Genomic DNA, 24,769 nt, shown 5'->3' with positions numbered 1-24,769 from the left:
TTATGGTAGCATTGAATCAGTCAGTATTACAGGTATCAAAATCAAGTAAGTCTACTAAAGAGGATAACTATAATAAGTCTGATAAGAGGAAGACGGTAGATTCTTATGCAAAGGTGGAAAACGAACCATCACAGAAAAAGAGGTTTGAAAGGTCACTGAAAGAAGAGTTGGACCCCAGCAATTATATCGCCATTAATACAATAGTGGATGATATCTTAAGGAGGGTGGGAAAAGAACCTTATTTGCAGCATCCGATTCACAAGCTTAGAGAAATAGTAGATAGATTAATGTGAAAAATCATTAAACCAATAAATGTTTACAGTTGCTCAGAGAGGTAGATAGATTAATGTGAGAAGGGAAGCTTCGTGAGTTCAGAGTAGATGCTCGGCCAGAAGTAACAACTATGGTGAATGATAAGCCTTTAGAAGTGATCAATATGATATACAAAGGAGTTATCCCATAGAAGAAGATTATAAGGGATAAAATACGAAATACATTGAAGGTAAAGGAAGTGCTAGAAGTGAACATAGAGCCGATACCAGTGAACCCATCATTAGTGGCGACAAGCATACCTGGAGCTATTATGTTTGTTCCCGATGATTTGTCAAAAGTAATGTTACCTCATGATAATGCATTGTTAATTACATTAAGGATATCTGGCTATGATGTGCAGACAGTATTGGTGTATTGTGGAAGTTCGATCAATATTCTGTTTTGGAAAACATATACATGTATCGGATTTGATGAGTCGCATATGAAGGAACCGCAATTTAATTTGTATGGCTTCAATGGAACTTCAACTAGACTAGCTGGAGAAATAAAATTGCCAGTAAGGGTAGGTCCACAAACAATAATGACTAAGTTTATAGTCATCAAATATCACTCGGATCATAATGCTATATTGGGAAGAAAATGGATACATGCTATGAGAGCGGTTCCCAGTACTTTTTATCAGGTTATCAGATTTCTGATTGTTTTTGGACCACATGAGATACGAGGTGATCAGTCAGAATCTGAGAAATGCAATTTTGTTACTGTGAAGGGTATGATGAAAGAGAAGAAGATAGATATTGGGGGTGTCTCGGAAGACACCAAATAGCAATTAGCAGAAGATTTATTTCTAAAATCCGATACCATGAAGCATCGTTAGGATTTTAGATTTATGTCAGAGATGAAGACAGAAATGGAAGTAGTTCCAAGCAAAACGATAGAGGAGGTACAAAAAGTTAATATCGGTAAGAATGATGAAAATTGTTTCACTTTTATCGGAACAGAGCTGAGTGTGGGGTCAGACAGGATTTGGTAGATTTCTTAAGAACAAATAAAGATGTATTCGCTTGGTCAATGGAAGATCATCCGGCTATTGACCCTCTTATATGTTCTCATAAGTTGAATATGCGAGAAGGAGCAGTTCCTGTGCATCAGAAGTATAGGAAAGTTTGGCCGATATATGCAAATGCGGTGCAAAATGAGATAAAAAAGATGTTGGAATGTGGAATTATCAAGGAAATCGATAACTCAGAATGGGTGGAAAATATTATTGTCGTCCTAAAAAAGAATGACAAGGTTAGGATTTGTGTGGATTTTACTGATGTTAACAAAGAGTGTCCGAAAGATTATTATCCGATGCCCAGGATTGATGAATTGGTCGATAGAACAGCGGGTTTTGAGTTGTTGAGTTTTTATGATGGGCATTCAGGATATTTTCAAGTTGTCATGGCAGTGTTAGGTCAGTTAAAAACAACGTTCATTGTGGAAAGAGGTCTTTACTATTTTGTTCGAATGCTGTTTGGGCTAAAAAATGCTGGAGCAACGTATTAGTGATTGGTGGAGAAAATGTTTAGGCATTTGATTAAACAGATTGTGGAAGTATATATCGATGATATGGTAATCAAATCGAAAAAAGCAGAAGATCATGTTAAAGACCTCGATACAGTCTTTAGGATATTCAGACAATTTAATATGAAGCTCAATCCAGAGAAATGTACTTTAGGGGTCAGTTTAGGGAAATTTCTGGGGTATATAGTCACAAAAAGAGGAATAGATGTGAATCTAGACCAAATTCGAGCTATTTAGCAGATGCCTTCTCCGAGTACTAGGAAGTAGATATAGAAGCTAACAGGAAGAATTGTGGCTTTAAATAGGTTCATATCAAGAACTTTTGACCGATGCAAGCCTTTATTCAAATTGTTGAAGAAGAATACAAAGTTCATATGGGAGGAATAATGTGAAGAGGCTTTCTCAGATTTAAAGAAGTATCTCCAAGAAGTGCCAACTTTGATAAAGCCGGAGGAAGGAGATACTTTATTTTTATATTTAGCAGTATCGGATTTTGCTATTAGCTCGGTATTAGTAAAAGTGGAGAATGAGGCTGAGCGACTTGTTTATTTTCAATCTAAAACCATGCTGGAGGCTGAAACTCGATATTCGATGTTGGAAAAATATGCATTAGCTCTTCTTTATTCCACTCAAAGGTTGAAGCCTTATTTTCAAGCCAATTCAGTCATTGTTATGACAAATCTTCCATTAAAACATACTTTAGCCAAAACAGCCAAGTCAGGGAGAATGGCGAAGTGGTCAGTTCTTATAGATGAATTTGGAATTGAGTATCGGAATAAGATTTCAGAAAAGAGCCAAGTATTAGCGGATTTTCTAGCAAATTTTCCCGTTGAAGATGAAAATTAGGATATTGAAGAAGATAGTAGTTTACAGTTGAAAGAACCCGATGATGTGATGGATGAGGATGATCCATGGGTTGGTACAAATGGGTGGAGACTTTTTGTCGATGGGTCATCAGGTCAAAAAGGATGTGGTATCGGAGCGGTTCTGATAACACCAGACAATCGATTGGAATCAGCAGTTACCTTAGGATTCCACGCGTCTAATAACGAAGCAGAATATGAGGCATTGATTACAGGATTGGAAATAGCCACATCATTAAATGTCAAGGAATTATCTGTATTCAGTGATTCTCAGCTAGTGGTAAGCCAAATCAATGGAGGGTATTCAGCTAAATGCGATAATATGATTGATTATTTGAACTTCGTCAAAAAGAAGCTTCAGAATTTCAACATAATCAAATTTCAGCACCTCGATCGAGGAGAAAACCGACATGCAGATGCTTTGACATATGTCACTGCTATGCTGGAAAATACAGAAGGACGTATATTGCAAGTGGGTGTCCAGCAAAATCCATGTATCGATAAAAAGCACCCTGAGATTATGGAGATAGATACGCTGGGGGGGTCATGGTTAATATCACACCCCGAATTTTAATAGAATTCGGAAAAACAATATTTGTTCCCGACTCTTCGATCTTCGAGGTGTGACGCACTCTCAACTTCCAAAAACCCATAAACAGTTTAAATATGAGGATAATTAAAAACCAATAAATAATTTTAACTTAAACAAAAGTCCTCTTCATTACAAAAAATTCACAAATAAGATTATGTTACAAATCTCTTTTCAACAACTCTTTATTTAAAATTACAAATGAAAATACAAATAACATTGTCTCAATTGAAAATCTATATCACCTCAAGGGAAAACAAAACCTATCTTGAAATGCGACACTAACGCAAACCACAAGCAGCAACCAACCTTCTTCAACACTAAACCTGTCAAGACTTATCAACTATGTTCATTTAATGAACACACCCGATAAGCAAACATGCAAATCGGGTCAGCATTATAAAAATGCTGGTGTGAGTAGCTCTAAAATACAACATATACTTATACATATATATACACACTAAATAAGGCAGTTAGTTCCTCCACCGAGGCTCCTTAGCATCCACCGAATAATACAACCTTCTTAACTACAATAAGTAAGGCAGGTAGTTCCTCCACTGCGGCGCCTTAACTTCCAACAACTAATACGACATTCTTAACTACAATAAGTAAGGCAGGTAGTTCCTCCACTGAGGCACCTTAACTTCCAACAACTAATACGACATTCTTAACTACAATAAGTAAGGCAGGTAGTTCCTCCACTGAGGCACCTTAACTTCCCACTAACCACACAACAAACCATACGCATAATAAAAAGGCATTTAGTTCCTCCACGAGGCACCTTAGGTTCTAACTAAACTAATAACCAGCCAAGCATATTCTATACTTACCACATTTCATGCTCAATTACAGAGTGGGTCGTCTCTGCACAAGTAATTTGTTTGACCCACCCTTCTGCAAAACCATATACAATCATCTATCTAAAGATATATCATTAACCAATAGATTACCATAATTATATTATTTAAGGCTTTCTTTGCGTGTCCCTAAAATCACGTCGTATCTATGTCGTACCTAGTTTCCCTGGCTACCACAATCGCTACCCAACGCCGAACATGTACATCCACATTCCTCCTCTCACATAATGAAGCACTCCGTGTGTAACTACCCTGAGCGGGATGCCGCACACCAGGTAACCCTCACATAAAAGCCATTATGTAAGTACTGCCACTATTCAGCATAAAATATCGCGCATCTCGTTCTAATTTTGTGAACGGAATAATGAAGCCACCATTCGGCTACGCCAGAAGGGCTATTCAACTTGACTGAAATGCCAGAAGGGCCAATCACATTACTTACGCCAGAAGGGCCATTCAGATTCACTGAAACGCCCGAAGGGCCAATCATATCATATACGCCCATCACAAAGGCAAATCACATGAGTTGTGGTAGCTAGGTTCTAGGATTTTTGTTACGTAATTTATTCATGTGTCATAGACTTATATCTCATAATCATTCCACTATATCGCGTGCAGGTCAAATACCTTATTGCACTAAGCCACAATATTTAGAAATATCTCAATATATCTCATAACCACTTTCATTTTTTCACGTGCCAATATATTATTGCACTACGCCACAATCCCGTGGGAAATATCCACAAATAATCTACTACCTCCTAGTAGCATCTCACAGATAAAATAATGGAGCGTTTATACATTTATTTCTCCAAAACTATTGTATTTAATATATATATCCCAACATATTATATAATGTCACAATTGCTTCAAACGTATCGCATAATATTTTTATAGCGTTTTAGGAATATTATATCTCCTAAAGTTTATATCTCGTCACGTGTCAAAAATGCACAAACTCAATGTCAAATCTTTCTTAGATAATGACTAACCAATTATGCAGGCTTCCGCACCATTTTAACATTTGATTTGTCCGTACAATTTACAACATAAAACGTAGCACAATTAAACAGTCCACAGTCCACAATCAAAGCCCAAAAATCTAAACCAACAATAGAACTGGCCCAAAAATCTAAACCAACAATCTAAACCCCATTGGATCTATTTTAATTTATATGGACTGACCCAACATAACAATAGAACTGGCTCAAACAACTAATGAAACTGGCCCAAAGAAACATAACTTAGTTCCGGCCCACAGGTCCACAAAAATTACTTAAGCCCACAACAAAACTTAGAAACCGGCCCAAGAAAACTAATTAGTTTATGGCCCAAACAACTTAACCTAAATCGGGCCCAACCTAAACAAAAGAAACTGGCCCAAAACAAAACAAATAGAAATGAATTTGGCCCAACAACCACCTAAGGCCCAAGAGAAACCATCAGGTCGTCTTCTTCAGCTGCAGCTCCACTAACGCACTTGCTCGCGCGCCGACCACCATCGCACATGCTCGCGCGCCGGCCACCACCATCTCTCCTCTCCATCCCATTTCACCCCAGCAGTTGGACTCTTTGAGAAAACCCCCACCACTTTAATACACACAAAACTCTAACCTATACACTTCGAAAATCACTCCCCAACCAAGATCCGATCGCAATTGTCGCATTCTTGGAGCTTTCAATCAACACTCAAACCTCCTCACTACCCCCATTCATCAATCAACCAACCCACAATACAAAATAACAATTCAAACTACAAAATCAACACCACCACAGTATCGCAGTATCAATCTTGGATCCGACCGCCATTAACGCCTATCGAAGCTTCGATAACACCCAACCAAACTTCAATACCCGACATCAAACACTTGACCCCGACAGCAGCCAACCAATACAAAACCACAACAACAATAAAAAGAGTTTAAACAACGAAAAAAGGCAGAACGATTCCATTGTTTTTGGGCTCGCGACGCCATTGATGCCTCCAAGCTTCGACAGTTCCAAATTTTGATCTCAACGTCCCCCGACATCAACCAAATCAAAATAAAAACTGCCCACACAACAACAGTATCATAGTTCGACAGTTCAACCACCAAATAGCACAATACCACAGTTCAAATAAAGACCACACCACCACAGTATCACAGTTTGACAGTTCCATTAAGAATTTCAACAGTTTCAATTAAAACTAAAAGATATTGACAGAAATAAATAATTATAAAAACTGGTCGGAAACACTCGACAGTAAATGTTTTTATTCGTAGACGTAAAACTCTAATTTCGATAAAAAGAAAAAAGACATAACTACTCACTTAATCAAAAGCTCCACGAATCTCTCTTAGTCCAAATCATTGCGCTCCAACACTCGAGCCAACGAGCTTTTATCTCCGCCTCCATTTTTATTTTATTTTTGTCTCAAAACCCAATTCTCTAGAAAAACATGAATATATACTTGGGTTTGAAACCTAAGCCCAACATTTCGGGCGAAATCGGGCCCACATATCCCAAATCCAATCCAGCGAATTTTAAATAAATAATTAAATTAATTAATTAATAAATAAATATGTATTTTAAATACGGGCGTTACAGTTAAGCAGATATATTTTATTTTTGTCCAAAGGTGAGTTACCCAAGGATAAAAATGAGGCTAGAAGAGTAAATCTGGAGTTGAAAGATATCTGCTAATAGAAGATGGCTTATATCGGAAAAATCCTGGGGGACCGCATTTGAAATGTATATCGGCAGCCGAAGCTAATCAAATCATTGCAGAGATACATGAAGGAGAGTGCGGAAATCATTTAGTAGGAAGATCCTTGGCTAACAAGATAACAAGGCAAGGATATTTCTGGCCACAAATGCGAAGGGATTGCCTTCGATATGCAAAGAGGTGCATTAAGTGTTAGAAACATGGTCATGCAATTCATGTTCCAGCAGAGGAATTGCATTGCGTGTCAAACCTATGGCCGTTTGCTTTATGGGGGATGGACATTGTTGGACCTTTGATACCTGGGAGAGGCAAGAAAAGATTCATGCTTGCTGTGACTGATTACTTTACTAAATAGGTAGAGGCTATAGCTTTACAACATATCAAAGAACAAGATATTATTGGATTTTTGTTTGAGAGAGTGGTATGTCAATATGGTTTACCATATGCTATCATATCAGATAATGGTCCCCAGTTCATTGGAAGCAAGGTACGAGATTTCCTAGAATCATATAAGATCAAGCATTTCACATCGGCACCTTATTATGCTCAAGGGAATGGGCAAGCTGAGGCAACAAATAAGACTATTATGGATAATATCAAAAAGAATTTAGAGGACAAGAAAGGCTTATGGGTTGAGGAGCCAAATAGTGTGTTATGGGCATACAGAACAACTCTGAGAGTTGCTACAGGAGAGTCGCCATTTACTCTGGCCTATGGGATGGAATCAGTAACTCCAGCTAAGATGGTAGTATCTATATCTAGAACATTGCTTGTGGAAAAAGGGTTGAATGAACAAAGGATGCATGTAGAGATCTTAAACTTAGAGGAAAAATGGGAGCAAGCAAGAATTCACCTTGATTGTTAACACAGACAACTAAGGAAAACATTCAATAAGAAAGTCAGAGGAAGAAGTTTCTAAGAAGGTGACTTAGTACTGAAAGAAGTCACTCAAGCGACAAAAGAGAAGGGAGCTGGAAAATTATCAGCAAATTGGGAGGGGCCCAATATTGTACACAAGGTGGGAATAAGCGGAGCATATTATTTGAAGAATGCTGATGGCGATTTACTTCCAAAACCTCAGAATGTCAATAATCTAAAGGTATTTTGTCAATAATGTATTTTTCAACTTTATTAAAGGAATGAGCTATGTAGCAAGAATATTCATGATAATAAAAGTTTTGGATTCATAATGCAATGATGTTATAATATTGTGTATGAAAGTCCTGTTATTGACATAAATGTTGGTATCAAGCATATTGTCAAAAAGTCCTGGTATCAAAAACAATGGCAGATACCAGGCACATAAAGTCCTGTTATCTGCAGAAATGTTGGTATCAGGCACATTGTCAAAAAGTCCTGGTATCAGAAACAATGGCAGATACCAGGCACATAAAGTCATGTTATCTACAGAAATGTTGGTATCAAGCATATTGTCGAAAAGTCATGGCATCAAAAATAATGGCAGATACCAGGCACATAAAGTCATGTTATCGGCAGAAATGTTGGTACCAGGCATATTGTCAAAAAGTCCTGGTATCAATAGACGTATTGATATTAGGCATATCGCCAAAAGCCCTGTTAACGACAAACATGTTGTTATCAGGCACATAAAGTCCTTGTATCAGCAGAAATGTTGGTATTAGGCATATTGTCAAAAGTCCTGGTATCAAAAACAATGGCCGATACCAGGCACATAAAGTCCTGATATCAGCAGAAATATTGGTATTAGGCATATTGTCAAAAGTCCTGGTATAAAAAACAATGGCCGATACCAGGCACATAAAGTCTTGATATCAGCAGAAATGTTGGTATTAGGCATATTGCCACAAATCCTAGTATCAAAAACAATGGACGATACCAGGCGCATAACGTCCTGATATCAGCAGAAATGTTGGTATTAGGCATATTGTCAAAGGTCGCCAGCAAGGTGGAGGCATCAGATATCATATTAGTAATAAAGGTGCATTGGTTAAATTTTTATTTTAGCAATAGTTGCTATGATTGTACTTATTGGAATGTTTTCATACTTAAAAGTGCATCACCGATGCTCTCTTTTTTATGGAGGGTATCGAAAATTTCATTTTTCTAGTGATACAAGTCTTAGTATCGCCGATACTCTCTTTTTGGTGGAGCGTATCCAAAATTTCATTTTTCTAGTGATACAAGTCTTAGTATCGCTGATACTCTCTTTTTGGTGGAGGGTATCGAAAATTTTATTTTCCTGGTGATACAAGTCTTAGTATCGCCGATACTTTTTTTTTGTGGAGGGTATCGAAAATTTCATTTTTCTGGCAATACAAGTCTTAGTATCGAAAATTTCATTTTTCTGGCGATACAAGTCTTAGTATCGAAAATTTCATTTTTCTGGTGATACAAGTCTTAGTATCGCCGATACTCTCTTTTTGTTGACGGTATCAAAAATTTCATTTTTTTTGGTGATACAAGTCTTAGTATCGCCCTTGTACTATCAAAGTAGATATTCATAAAACATATGATACTGTCAGTTAGGAATCCATGCTCCTTGTACTTAAAAAGTTCAAGTTTCCTCCAAAGTTTATCATATGGCTATCTATGTGCTTCACGTCCCCTTTCTATTCTATCTTGATAAATGGAAGCCCATATGGATTCTTTGAAGGAAAGAGAGGGTTAAGGTAAGGCTACCCTCTATCCCCCTACCTCTTTGTTCTGATTATGGAACTTCTGGGTGGTTTGTTAAAGCAAGGTCTCTTCTCCAAAAGTTTTGGCCCTCACTCAAGATGCAAAAGGCTTGCTATTACTCATTTGAGTTTCGCAGATGATGTTCTTCTATTCTATAAAGGGGAAGCACAGTCTATACTAGCTGTTAAAGACTATATTAATCAATTCTCATCTCTCTCAGGGATTGATAATAATGAAATTGCTAGTTTTACTAATGAATAAAGTGATAAAACTCAAAACTCAAGTAAAACTAAAACTAAACTATACTCGTGATTATCAAAGATTTCTACTCTCGATACTATTAAAGTAGAGTTGGAATAAAAGATTCGTTCCACTCCTAGTTCTTTAGCATTCAAGTTTCCTACAACTATCAATCCTACCAAAGTCAATGAGAGTTTTACGAATTATACTACGAAATGCTACGGAATACTAAAGTTTGAATCTAGAATAAGAATTAGGGGGGAATTGAATCCAACTTAAGAAACTAGCATAGATTGTTGTAATCTAATTCTTACGTTCTGACGGTAAGAATTGGTCGTTCTAATCCCTAATTATACATGACATCTTTACCACTTCATAACTAGCATGTGAGGACGTACACCCATTCTCATGGCGTATCAACAAACTTCTAGAGTGGAATAGACTCTTACAACGATTCTATACTACACAATCAAGTTTTCATTAAGGCTTCATCAAACCCCTCTAATGGAGATCTAGCCTTGATTCATCAAACTATCATTTCCATAAGAAATTGAATAAGACATAATATAAAGATTCTAACTTTATTAAATTCAACTAAACAATAATTAAAATCTAAATTAATAACTAAGAAATCATTAATGACTAAGAATTGAAATTAGATCTAAGCAATTTTAAATAACAAAATTGAAATTATCAAGAACTAACTATTTTATTTATTTAATGAATCATAAACAATGATTCAATACTGAAATTAAAACAAGAAGACAATTAATTAATTAGTTGAAAAACTAGATCTAGAACTAAGCTTTAATGGCTACTCTAATGGCTACCTCTATCATAAGCTAATTGATCCTTAAGAGCTAAGTCTTGTGTGTAGAAATGGAGGAGACCAGATCCACATTTTCATGCATGGGTTGAGGGTCCATGTTTTGGGCTAGAAAATCAAGCCCAAAACCCAATTTCTTCAGTCTACAGGGCCTTTTTCAGCTGGCTTTGACTTTAATTGGCTGTTTTTCCACTTTCACTCCTCTTATTGGGTCAAGGTTTGGATCATTAGAAAGCTCTTTTCGAGTCGGTCGTTTTGACATAAGGTACATGGATTCGAGGCCTCGAGTCCAAAGATACAATCTTGGAGGAAGTTCTCACTGACTTTTTTGTGTCTCAAGCTTCGTCTTGGCCTTTAATCACAGAACTTCTTAGCAACCAACCCTTGATCCCTTATATCGCCAAAATGGCACATTTATGCACATAATTGACTTCAATGCCTAAAATACATAAAAACACCTAATTAGCATTAACTCTTATTTATTACTCGCATAATTGATCTAAAAGTATTATTGTTAAGGGGTTAAAACTACAGTTTTGGGCTCTTATCAAACCACCCCAAACAGCATTTTGCTTGTCCTCAAGCAAATATGAGAAATTAGTATAAGTGACCAAAAATGGAGTCCTAACTAATCTCGTTTCGCCGAGTGCGATTGCATTGACGATATGCAATAAGGCCTTAAACCACTAGGAATTCCCTAGTGGACGAGTTGTAGCCTCGTGAGAGTTTTCCAGTGAAGGTAGTCACAAACTTCATCTATACTACAACGAATCAGAAATAAAACTATTGTTTCCTTATCTATGTCTCACTTATCTATACATCTCACTAGCAATGAATACAAAATAATCAAGTCGAGACTTAAGTTAATATATGCATAATAATCAATCATCTATGAATAAACATATATACAATGAGTAATACTATGGGATGTACTAGCAGGTCCGTTTATGAAAACTTGGAATATCGTCCTTAAGTAGGTCCTCACATAAATGTCAAGACAAAAACCACTCTGATTTTTCCGCTCAAGTTTCGCTACTCTAGTATGCAGTGGGCCGACTTTACCTTACAATCTCAATGACACACAAGGAAGCCGGAGTCGATCAAATACATCTGCTGCCACTTACTATCACACTAACCTATTCCTAATTGAGCTAGAGGTCTTTATTAGGTGTTGCAGGGATTATGAGATGCTTTAAGAAGGAAGAAAATGGATATTTAAAAAGAACAAGTCTGAGATAATAGAGGCTTCATATTATGTAACTAGAGAAACCTTTGTTCTTTACTTTTGCTTCTACACTTTGCTTCCATCCTTAACCTTATATATTTTTTTCTTTTTCTTTGGCTTTTGACTCCTTGATTCTATTTTTAGAGTTCTAACTCTTTATTTTCTTTTATTTATTTATTTATTTGGATGGAAACTTACTTTTCTCATCTGAAGTGGCTAACAAATTCTTGATTTCAAAGGTTCTTCCCTTTTCTATTCTTTATCTCTATTCTCAGACTTATTTAAAGAATTGGGTAGGTTGATTTTTTATTTTGTTTTGTTTTGTAACAGGGTAAAGGATTTGCGGTTTATGAAAGGCTCAAAGGGGCGACTAGTGGAAAATAATTCATAGGTTTGAATTTCTGGCTATATCGATCCAAAGAGGACCTAAATTCTCGCTTAGGATATGGTATAGTGATCAAGCAAGTGGACGTGTGATTTTTCTATCCGGATTTTACTTCTCCCTTGTGTCATTTCTCAAATGTTTCACTCATATAAGGCTTTAGGCTATATTCTCACAGGGTTTGTAGAATAAGTACTCTAGCCTAGATTTCAGAAACTTACTGCCAACAATCATAGATGCTCATGTAACATATTTATAGATAGATGCAATAATTATTACCTACATATTAGCCTAAGTTTCTAAAAACTATTCTAATGCAAAAGCTACGTGAGACTTCTAGATTATTGAGAGCATAGAGAAAGAAAACAATACCAATATTCCTAAGTGTATAGCATACTTTTTATTTATATTTTTAAAATTTTTGATTTTTTTTAACTAGAAAACAAGTGCATATTATACATATCTATATCCTAACAGATGCCTTAATTACACGTGTTTCTATGCCAGCCCCAAACAAGAAGCATGCTTTGTCCTCAAAGTATTTAAATAAATAGGTTAGAGAAATACCATTGAAACGTGTGAAATTCTGGAACATCTGCAAAATAAGGTTAAACATACTAATATAGAAAAGAAAAACTGACGCAACTCTATAAGAGTTCCACCCGTAATGGGGTTAATGAGAAACAAATTGCTTGGGACATAAGCAGACACTAACTGAAATAAAAACTAACCTTAACTCCTGTTTAAGCATTTTCCTCCTCATCCTTAATGAAGAAATGAAGTTCCTTCGCATCCTGCCATGCCATGGTAATTTTCCAGGCTTCACGCCACTTATCGTCTACTATAGCTAACCTGTCAAGTGCCACTTGGTCGGATGGGGTGTAAGGCACAACCTGATGAGGTTGTATCCTCCACCCGTGCCAAGTCATTTTCCGGAATGTTCGAATAATACAATTGGTGGGTCTCACAATGTCGACCCCAACCCAATCCGTGGAACGGGCACAAAAAACAGGGAAGAAACATAGCATTATATGGCAAATTAAAACAGGCATAAGAAGGTACTCATGCCTCTTGCTATGGGCTCGGGCTAAACTAGACATTAGGGTCTGGAGAATATCATAGAGTGTACGTCCCCCAGCTAAAGCAAGGAAAATATCACAAGTTTCGTCATTCATAGAAGAATAACGCCATTCCCCTCTAATGTTTAGCATGATCCAAAACATAACCGGTTGCCACGCTTCACGCTCATAGGCTACCAAGGGCGACGTTATAATCCCCTTGGTCCTCTATCCTAAAGATTCCTGCCCCGTAATGCTCATGCAAATCATCATAGTTGTACATGTACATATTATCTACCAAATAGGCCCATGAGTCTTGTATTTTGGCCGGCATAGCAAGTCCAAGCACAAAAGCTAGAAAGAACCTGGAAATTTCCATTGGTTCATCCCCGATGGTGATAGAGAACACTTGTTCTCCATCTGGTCTATCAAAGAACTTACAATTATCATAAAAATAAGATGTAAGTGCGGGAGAATAAAGTTCATCAGAACTTACCAATAGTGGCTCCCATCCTGCTAGAATGATCACTTCGCGAAACCACGCACCATAGGTGTCACTTTGGAACAAATCTTCAAAAGACTATTCTGGTATTATATGAGGGAATGTCATCCCCAATAAACTTGCTGGAATAGCTGTGAAGGATCCTGGAATAACCCACAAAAAATTGGAATTTTTCTTTTCCACGGGGTTCTGGGCGCAAGGTGCACTCCACCTACACCTTGGTAGGGCGCGGGGTGTGCCTTGGTGATTTTCGAGTTCTAGGCACTTGGGCGCAGGGCGCGCTCACTTTGTGACTGGGATGGGCCCGGGTCGAGCTCAGGATGAAAACTGGAATTCCAGTGTTGTGGGCATAGGGCGCTTCATTTCGAGCGCTGGTCGCTCGATGAAATTTTGTCGATAAGTACCTAAAGGCATGTAGGTAAGCTCCATCGGGCGCAGCGCATTACGAGCTGCTGATAGTGCTAAAATGGATAAGAAAGATGGGAATCGTGGGAGTGAAATGTGAGAGATGAAAGTGAGGTGTAGTGTGGGTTTTGAGTGTAGAATGAATGAAGTTTTTATAGGTTTTAAGTTGCGAAAACGAATCGGGAAGTTGCCAAAAAGTTTTAAGGCAATTGCCGGAAACAAAAAATTTCCAAAACCGAAAACGGAAACAACTCATATTATTGATTCTAAAACAACTTTAATATCTTTTAGAGTGAATTTAGGATAGAAACTACCTAACTCATCGAGATTTCATCCTACCACAATATCTATTCATAGGGATGCCCATATCGGCAATATTCTCAACCCTCACTCCAACACAAATTCTAAACTGGAGGATCATATCAAAAATCATGCTAGAGTACATAATACCACCCCCAAACAATTCGGGAAGGTGGGATTAATGATAAAAACAATGCACAATTTGAAAAGAACCATATTATATTAAAACTGAAATTCAAACAACATTTAACAACCAAATTAAATTCAAAATTAAATACGGAATTCATAAATTAACATTCGAACTAAATAAAAAGCAAATACAAAACAACATCAACTCATAATATTCCTAAACCACTCGCTGCTGGTAGTTGAAGGGACATGGGAAGGTGATGGCTCCTGAGCTCCTGATGGGCCAGAGCCATCCGTCCTGCGGTGATGACGCTCGTGCCTCACAGACTGCTCCTCAGAAGAAGCACCCCCCTGGGGTGGAAAGCGTGCAAGCATATCGTCTCGAAACTTGTGCTGAGCTTCCATCTCGGCCCTCGTTTGTTCCCACCGCTCATCCTTGCACTGGGCACGAGTCTCGAAGTTATGATGCATGGTAGCCTACCAAGTTCGGAGGTCTTCCCAAATAGTATTGAGAGAACACATGCCACGATGAATCACAGCCATGCGTTCTGCATCCAGCCTACACCTCTCCAAGGCATCGACATCAAAACATGTCGTGTCCTCCTCATCCTCTTCGACTACCCTCTCTTCAGGCAACCTCCAAACTCTTTGGATACACTCCGTATAAATATGAGGATTTTGGTGCTCTTTCAGGCAAATCCTATCAGAAGTCGGAGTCGCTCTCAAGGTCATCATGATCTTCGTTATCAAAATAGGGAGAGGTGCAATACTCTTCTCAACTCCCCTAATCATGTTACTCAAAAACTCCAAAATACAGAACTCGTACTTCTTCTCCTGGAGTATCCATAGAATGTGAAGGCAGTTCAGACTGATGTCACTGACTTTCTCTTTCCCTATGACATTCCTACCAATCCACTGAGCTACAACCAGCTAGTTGGTTCTGAGAGACGACTAGCGAACACAATGCGAGCTCGCATTGTAGTTCCCTTCCGAAACAGTCACGTTCATCAAAGGCTCAACCCTAGTAAATTGGGAATCTTGTAATGTGGCATCGAGATGGTGTCTAGGTGCAATGCCTAAAATCTCAGCTAACAACCTAGTAGATACTTTTCTCCTCCTCCTAGCCACCTTAACAAAAATCCTATTTCCATCCAACTCCCTCGTCCTATAAAACTGTCGGACAAAATCTTCATTGTAAAAATCGTCTGTCGAGTACCACAAACCACTCTAATCTCTCCTAACCATCTCGTCACCGTAAAACGGCACGAAGTGGTCGGCAGTAAACGCGTGCTCTGGCAAAATCCGACGTCTTTGAGCCATTGAGACTTTGGAACGATTTGGGAGTTTAAATGGAATGTGGGGATGGAGTTTGAGACAACCTCACTAACCAGACAGTGGTGGTGGTGCGGCAGTTCAAATTCCTCAAATTTTTTTTGTTTTCTCTAATGTTTTGGTGGTGGGAATTTATGGGGGAATGATTTGGAGAGGAATTGGGATTGATTTAAATGTTTGTCGTGGGTGTAGTTAGGGTTTTTTTTTTCCCTTTTAGGTTAGGTTTTTAATTTTAATGGTTGTTAATGGAGGTTTTGGAAGGTGAAATCGCGACTGCTATATTGAAGATGGAGACGCACGTGCGTTGCACGTGTCCGATTTTTGTGAATGAGCTATGGAAATGATTAGGAGAGAATTTTCAATCAAATGATCCATAAAACACTCTATTCTGCCCATGGATGACATATAAGAATATGGAAAATGCTTCAAAGTGCGTGCGTGATGTAAGTTATGCGAATGAATGAACTCTAATTTCATAGATAATGTCAACCCGAATTGAAATACAATTAAATGGCCTACGCAACACAAATGGAAAGTTGAACAATCCAGTACAGAAACGAACACCCCACCCCCAAACAAATTTTTGGCAACAAAGTTTAGAAAATTTGTTTTAAAAGTGGGTATTTTAAAGTCAGATTCCCGAGACTTCCTAAATTACTATTTTTATGATTTTAACAATTTTTATTTTTTTATGAATAAGATTTAATATAAGAAAAACAATAAAGCAATAAATGCATAATTTACACCATAGAAGAACATGACTCAAAATCTGAGAAAACATCCAAAAGTGGAAAACGTGAATTATGTTTAACGTGGACTTAGGATCTGGTACTTACAGCCACACACTCCATAAGGAGGGACCGGTTACCTGAATGGTGCACTTGCCAATATATGGAAATGAAAGAAAGTATACCAATGAAAAAGGTCAGTCCTCATAGACAGGGGACTGTAAAAGGACTTCCTCTACATCAGGGGACAATAGCTCGTGAAAATATTTCAACCGACTGTTGTCCTTGGGATTTACCAAGGTGATTGCCCCATGAGGGGTGACTTGAGAACTTAAAAGGACCGGACCAACGGGTTTTTAATTTCCCTGGAAAAATATGTAGATGGGAGTTGTAAAGCAAGACTTTTTGACCTACCACAAACTCTTTGCGCAAGATTTTCTTATCATGAAAATGTTTCATGTTAGCTTTGTAATCCTTCGCGAGATCATAAGAATCGCTACGGATTTCTTCAAGCTCATTCAATTACAACTTGCTCTTGACACCCGCCTCATCGACATTGAAGTTAAGGCTTTTTATTGCCCACATAGCACGGTGCTCCAATTCAATGGGCAAATGACAAGGTTTCCCAAATACAAGTCTAAAGGGAGACATACCTATAGGAGTTTTGAAAGCCGTCATATATGCCCATAAGGTATCAAATAGACGCTTTGACCAGTCTTTCCTATCAGGATTTACAGTTGTTTCTAATATCTTTTTGATTTCCCTATTAGAAACTTCTACTTGTCCACTAGTTTGTGGATGATACGAAGTTGCTACTTTATGTGTAACTTTATACTTTTTCACTAGAGATGCAACAACTTTGTTGCAAAAATGTGTTCCACCATCACTAATGATGGCTTTGGGAATGCCAAATCGATAGAAAATATATTCTTTAACAAAAAACACAACTGTCTTATGGTCATTGCTACGGCAAGCCATGACCTCTATCCATTTAGACACGTAGTCCACAACGACTAGAATATAAATGAAACTGTAGGAAACTGGAAAGGGACCCATGAAATCAATGCCCCATATGTCAAAAATTTCTACCACCATGATTGGATTCAATGACATCATATTACGCTTCGTGATTCGCCCAAGTTGTTGGCAACGAATGCACGTCTTGCAATGCACTTGGGCATCTTTAAAGAGAGTAGGCCAATAAAACCCACATTGAAGAATTTTAGAAGTTGTTTTCATACCACTAAAATGGCCACCACACTCATTGTCATGGTAGAATGAGAGAACCTCATTATATTCCCATTGGGGAATACAACGACGAATAATCTGATCCGCACAATACTTGAAAAGGTAGGGCTCATCCCAGTAGTATATCTTAACTCTGGCTAAGAACTTCTTACATTCATTTCTTGACCAATCATAAGGAATAACATCAGACGCTAAATAATTCACAATGTTAGCATACCATGGTGCAGAAAAAATAGCATACAGATGCTCATCTGAAAAAGAGTCCGGTATGGAGTCAGAATCACTATCATCGTCGTTTGTAAGTCTAGATAAGTGGTCGGCAACTACGTTTTTGACCCCTCATTTGTCCTTTATTTCTAATGTGAATTCTTGCAGGAGATGAATCCATCAGATTAATCTCTGCTTAGCATCCTTCTTTGCGAGAAGGTACCTAAGGGGCATGGTCCGTGTAAACTAGAGTCTTAGAACCAACCAAATAAGGACGAAACTTATCTAAAGCATAAACGACAGCTAAGAATTCTTTTTCAGTAGTTGTATAATTCCTTTGAGCATTGTTTAGAGTTTTACTAGCATAAGAAATAACAGTGGATTTATTATCTAGTTTCTGTCCCAAGACAACACCAACTGCATAATCACTAGCATCACACATGAGTTTGGAAGGTTTAGACCAATCGGGAGGCTGTATAATGGGTGCAGAAGTTAAGGTGGTTTTTAAAGTTTCAAAAGCATGTTTACAGTTAAAATTAAAATCAAAGATGGCCTCCTGTAAAAGCAGATTAGTTAACGGCCTAGCTATTTTCGAAAAATCTTTGATAAAGCGCCTATAAAAACCTGCATGGCATAGAAAGGCTCTAATATCATGGACAGTCCGGGGTATAGGTAGAGTTGCTATCTTATCTAGTTTGGCCTTATCTACTTCGATGCTATCACTAGATACGATATGACCTAGTACTATGCCTTTTTTCACCATGAAGTGACATTTTTCCCAATTTAAAACGAGACTCTTCTCTTCACATCGTGTTAAAACTTTAGATAGGTTAGACAGGCATTCAGTGAAAGAGTCTCCATAGATAGAAAAATCATCCATGAACACTTCCATGAAATGCTCTACCATGTCACTAAATATATGAAGCATATACCGCTGGAAGGTACCAGGAGCATTACAAAGGCCAAAAGGCATTCGTTTATAGGCGTATGGTCCAAAAGGACATGTGAAGGTAGTCTTTTCTTGGTCATCAATATCAATAATAATTTGAAAATAGCCAGAGTAGCCATCCAAAAAACAATAAAAAACATGACCAGCTAGACGTTCAAGTATCTGATCTATAAAGGGTAAAGGAAAATGATCCTTTCGTGTCATGGCATTTAAACGTCTGTAATCAATATAGATCCTCCATTTCATAGGACCATGCGTGGCAAAATATTCGCCATTGGCGTTACGTACCATGGTAATCCCTGATTTCTTTGGAACTACATGAATGGGACTTACCCATTCGCTATCAGAGATTGGGTATATGATACCCGCATTAAGTAACCGTAATACCTCTTCCTTGGCCACTTCTTTCATGGTAGGGTTTAAATGACGCTGAGGTTCGCAGGAAGTCTTTGCGTTATCCTCTAAATGGTACGATGAGTGCACACATTAGGGTCATTTCCCTTAATGTCGGCTAGGTACCAACCATCGCAGAACGATGTTCCCTAATCACCCTGATCAACCATGTCTCTTGCTCCTTAGATAACAGAGAAGATATAATTACCGGATGACTACCATCTGGATTAAGTTGAATATACTTTAACTCAGGAGGAAGAGGTTTAAGCACCAGGGTGGAAGGAATATCGATAAATGCTTTTGGAGGGTCCTCATCTTGAGTAATGAATACTTGCTTAGGCAGCAGGTCTTCAAACTCTGTATATAGAGCAACCAAAGGGTCTATGATTTGTGTAGACTCGAAGATGGTGTTGACTTCCTCTACGTAGCAGTCATCAACAAAATCTGAACTTCCAAAAGAAAGGAATTTATGCATTTGGTTTTCTGGAAACATGTTATTAAAGTAATCTTGAGCTAAGCTCTTGATCATGCTAACCTCTCCATTTATAGATGAATCTGGTAACTATTTCATCATTTTAAAAACATTTACCTCAACCGAAAGATGGCCAAAAGACAAGGACATCAAACCATCGCGGCAGTTTATAAGCGCGTTGGCAGTCGCCAAGAAGGGACGCCCTAAGATGATCGGAACAAAGTCGTTAGCGACTTCTGTATCGAGGCTAACAAAATCAGCAGGATAGTAGAAATCCTGGACCTTAACAAGCACGTTTTCAACCACACCCTTAGGATACTTAATAGATCGATCCACTAATTGCAACGTCATTTTAGTAGGTTGCATCTCTTGTAGACCTATTTGTTTGTATAGATAATACGGGAATAAGTTAACACTCGCCCCCAGTTCTAGTAAAGCGGTCGTCGTGTGGGAATCTCCTAAGGTGCATTGTACAATAGGACGACCAGGGTCCTTGTACTTAACGATTCCATTGTGTTCGATTAAAGTTGGAAACCGCTGTTCCGATTAAAAAGCGTCTTTAGGAATATTTGTCTTACGCCTTTTAGTGCACAACTCTTTGAGAAACTTAGCATGGTGAGGTAATTTTTTAATTGCGTCCAGAGAAGGTAAGTTTATTGTTAGATTTTAAAAAACTTCCCCAATCTCGTCGAAGTTTGTATCCCTGTTTAACATAGCTAATTTATGGGGAAACAGTGGTTTCTCTCTATATTTAGCGTATGGATCAATTGGATGTCTAACCTTTGCTTTCTGTTTCTTAGGTTATGGTTTAACTAGTACTTCTACAGGGGTAGGCTCTTCAGTTTCTATTACGGTATCTAGTACAATCTCCGGTGTAGGGACAACTGGTGGGGTAACTATAGGCATAGTTACTTTGTTATCAACCACTCTCCCAGAACGGAGAGTGGAGATGGCATTTAGCTCACCTACTTTTTCATTTTCCGTACTAGTATTACCATTTACCTCAAAGGCTGTGTTTGTTGTTTTAGGATTAGCTATCGCTTGACCTGGAAACAAACCTTTGGGTTGCACTTTCTCTTGAGCTAACTGCTGTAAGGAAAGTTGGATGGCTTGTAAAATCTATTGTTGAGATTGCATAAAGGTATCAAAACAATCTGGTTGTGGAGTAGTATTTGTTACTGGTTGTGTGACAGGAACTTTGTCACATTGATTATTAATGGGTGGATTTTGGTAGTTATTATTTACTGGAACGATACCTCTATTAGTATTATAAAGATACCAATTGTACTTAATATAAAGATAACAAACAACCAAGGGCTACCAAGGGCAATGTTGTAAAGATACTTATATAAAGATACTTAATATAAATATTCATCAAGATGAATAACATAGTGGTGCCTACATTTAAGGACAGGCTACCAAGGGCTATGTTGTAGAGCCCTTGGTCCATTATACGAAATACCCCTCCCCCATAATACTCATGGAAATATGTATAGTCATAGAGGTATGCATTATCGGCCATATATCCCCACGTGTGAATAGGATTAGGTATTGGTATTCCCGAAACTAATGCTACCACATACTTATTGAATTTTAGGGGTGTGTCATCAACTGTGATGGAAAATTCTTGTTCTCCATCTTGGTTACAATAGAACTTAACATTATTGTAAAAAAAATTAGTAAGCTTAGGTGAATACGAGTCATCTTCACTTACCAGAAGATGCAACCATCCGAACTGCATGATCCTCTCGCGGAACCAATGTCCATAAGACTCGCTCCCCAACAAGTGTTCGAAAGACTGCTCCGGTATTACTATAGGAGAAGTCATCACAAAACTACTTTCTAGAACAGCTGCAACGATCTTGGAACAACCCACAAAAAATTAGAATTTTTCTTGGCCACGGGGTTCTGGGTGCGGGGTGCGCTCCACCTATGCCTGGGTAGGGCGCGGGGTGTGGCTTGGTGACTTTTGAGTTCCAGGCACTTAGGCGCAGGGCGCGCTCACTTTGTGCCTGGGATGGGCATGAGTCACGCTCAGGATGAAAAATGGAATTCCAGTGTTGTGGGCGCAAGTCGCGCTCAGCTCAGGGCTTGGTAGGGCACGGGTCGCGCTCTGATGAAATTCTATCGGATAGTGCCTAGGGCACAGGTAGCGCTCCACTAGGGCGCAAGCGCGCTTTAAGCTGCTGATAGTGCTAAAATGGATAAGAAAGATGGGAACCGTGGGAGTGAAAGGTGAGAGATGAAAGTGAGGTGTAGTGTGGGTTGTGAGTGTAGAATGAATGAAGTTTTTATAGGTTTTAAGTTGCTAAAATGAATCGGAAAGTTACCAAAAAGTTTTAAGGCAATTGCCGAAAACAAAAAATTTCCAAAACCGAAAACGGAAACAACCCATATTCTCTATTCCAAAACAAACCTAATATCTTTTAGGTTGAATTTAGGATAGAAACTACCTAACTCATCGCGATTTCATCCTATCATAATATCTATTCGTAGTCATGCCCATATCGGCAATATTCCCAACAATCATCGCAAAATTATATAATAAATTTCTGGATCATATAAAAATCATGATAGACTAACTAATATGACCCCTAAACAATTCGGGAAGGTGGGATTAACAATAAAACAATGCACAATTTGAAAAGAACCATATTATATTAAAAAATAAAATTCAAACAACATTTTAACTACCGAATTTAAATTTAACTACTGAATTTTAAAAAACTTAATATCCAAACTAATAAAAATAATAAAAACAACTAAATAACATCGAAACACCAAATTTTTCGAAACACCTAGCCACGTGATGAAGATGGACCCTGAGATGGAGATTGGGCCTCGGATGAAGAAGGGCCCAAGCCATCCGTCCTTTGGCGACGACGTTCATGCCTCTCAAACTCATCTGAAACAGCACCTTCCATGGGTGGCATGTGTCGTAGAGAATCTCTACTTGGAACAGGCATTGTACTTCCATTGCTGCATTCATCTCTGCATATTGCGCATTGTGACGCTGAAGGAGTGTCTCCATGTTACACAAGAGATCCTCCTAACCCTTTTCGAGGTTTTCAAAACTCGTCTGAAGGTTCTTTTGTTTATTTTGAATTATAATCTGCCTATCCCGTACATCTTCACAAATAGCATAAATGCAACGTACGCCAGTATGCAACACTGACAGGCGTTCTGACTCAGACGTACACTTTTCCAAGGCATCTTCATCCAAACATGTCATGTCCTTTATTTCCTCATCCGAATCAACCACCCTATCCTCCGGCAACATCCAAGTCTTTTGGATGCACTCCGTATAAATAATTTCATTTGAATGCAATTTCAACATAGTTTCGGTTCTTGGTTCCCCAAGACAACATTATCTTCATAATTAAAGTAGGGAATGGTGCAATGCTCTTCCCAACTCCTCTAATCATATTTATCAAAAACTCGAGGATACATAATTCATACCTCTTCTCTTGCAATATCCAGATAACGTGCAGACATGTCAAACCGATGTCGCTCACTTTATCCTTCCCAATGACGTTCTTACCAATCCACTGAGCTACAGCCAGTTGGTTGGTTCGCAGAGATGACTGTAGAGCATAATGAGAATTCGGATTGTATTGACCTTCCATGAGAGTGTCGTTCATCAATGCAGGAACTCCAGTATACTGGGATTCCTACATGGTGGCGTCGAGGTGGCATTCAGGCGTAATGCCTAGAATCTTAGCCAATTTCTCTCTCGATAATTCTCTCCTAACCCCAGCCACCTTCATGAAAACTTTCCGACCATCCAACTCTCTCTTCTTATAGAATTGTTCGACCAAATCGGAGTGGTAGAAATTATTTGTCGAGTACCACAACCTATTCCAATTCCTCCTAATCATCTCGTCCCGAAAAAACAGCGCGAAGTGGTTGGCCGTAAAAGCTTGTTCCGGCAGAATTCTTCGTCTTAGAGCCATTGAAAGTTTTGAATTGATTTGGGGGTTTGTATGTGGTGTTGGAAATGATGTGAAACAACCCTACTTAATTAAAAAAACGATGGTGGTGGGACAGCTGTTGGGCGGCATTTCAAATATTTTGTGGTTTTTCTCTAATTTTCGGTGTTGGGGATACTGGTGGGAGTGTTTTGGGTAAGGTTTTGAATTTGGGCGTGGTTGTATTTAGGTTTTTTTTTTTTTTTTTTTTTTAGGTTATGGTTTTGAATTTGGTAATGGCGGTTTTGGAAAGTGAAATCGCGATTGTTATGTTGAAGATGGAGACGCACGTGCGTTGCACGTGTGCGCGAGTATTATCAAATGGCACTCTTAAAGTATTATCAAAGATTATTGTTACTTAATATAAAGAATCACGAGTATTATCAAACAGTAATATAAAGCACATAATAAAAAGATTCTAACTTTATTAAATTCAACTAAACAATAATTGAAATCTAAATTAACAACTAAGAAATCATTAACGACTAAGAATTGAAATTAGATCTAAGCAATTTTAAATAACAAAATTGAAATTATCAAGAACTAACTATTTTATTTATCTAATGAATGATAAACAATGATTCAATACTGAAATTAAAACAAGAATAACAACTAATTAATTAGTTGAAAAACTAGATCTAGAACTAAGCTTTAATGACTACTCTAATGGCTACCTCTATCCTAAGCTAATTGATCCTTAAGAGCTAAGTCTTGTGTGTGGAAATAGAGGAGACCATATCCACATTTTCGTGCATGGGCTGAGGGTCCATGTTTTGGGCTAGAAAATCGAGTGCAAAGCCCAATTTCTTCAGTCCACAGGGCCCTATTTAGTTGGCTTTGACTTCAACAATCTTATCGTCTACTTCTACTCCTCTAATTGGGTCAAGATTTA

General features: G+C 38.1%; 1 protein-coding gene across 1 annotated transcript; it reads left to right on the top strand.

The window, feature by feature from the left end:
* The first annotated feature begins 2,403 nt into the window (after positions 1–2,403).
* Positions 2,404–7,720, top strand: LOC147475083 (uncharacterized). Its single transcript, XM_086585260.1, has 3 exons — positions 2,404–2,637; positions 2,686–3,174; positions 7,211–7,720. The coding sequence occupies exons 1-3, from the start codon at positions 2,404–2,406 to the stop codon at positions 7,718–7,720; spliced, it is 1,233 nt and encodes a 410-aa protein (XP_086441386.1).
* Positions 7,721–24,769: the final 17,049 nt, after the last annotated feature.

The sequence above is a fragment of the Coptis chinensis genome, chromosome 9, assembly GCF_015680905.1.
Source record: "Coptis chinensis isolate HL-2020 chromosome 9, ASM1568090v1, whole genome shotgun sequence".
Lineage (NCBI taxonomy): Eukaryota > Viridiplantae > Streptophyta > Magnoliopsida > Ranunculales > Ranunculaceae > Coptis > Coptis chinensis.
Note: the sequence above shows the minus strand (reverse complement) of the source record. Positions and strands in the feature narration are given on the sequence as shown.

Bases quoted from the DNA above. Each gene is read 5' to 3' on its own strand.
- LOC147475083 (XM_086585260.1), top strand. From the start codon at position 2,404: ATGCTGGAGGCTGAAACTCGATATTCGATGTTGGAAAAATATGCATTA. The intron at 2,638-2,685 runs GTATTAGCGGAT...GATGAAAATTAG, and splicing joins AGATTTCAGAAAAGAGCCAA to GATATTGAAGAAGATAGTAG. The intron at 3,175-7,210 runs GTGGGTGTCCAG...TTTACTAAATAG, and splicing joins CAGAAGGACGTATATTGCAA to GTAGAGGCTATAGCTTTACA.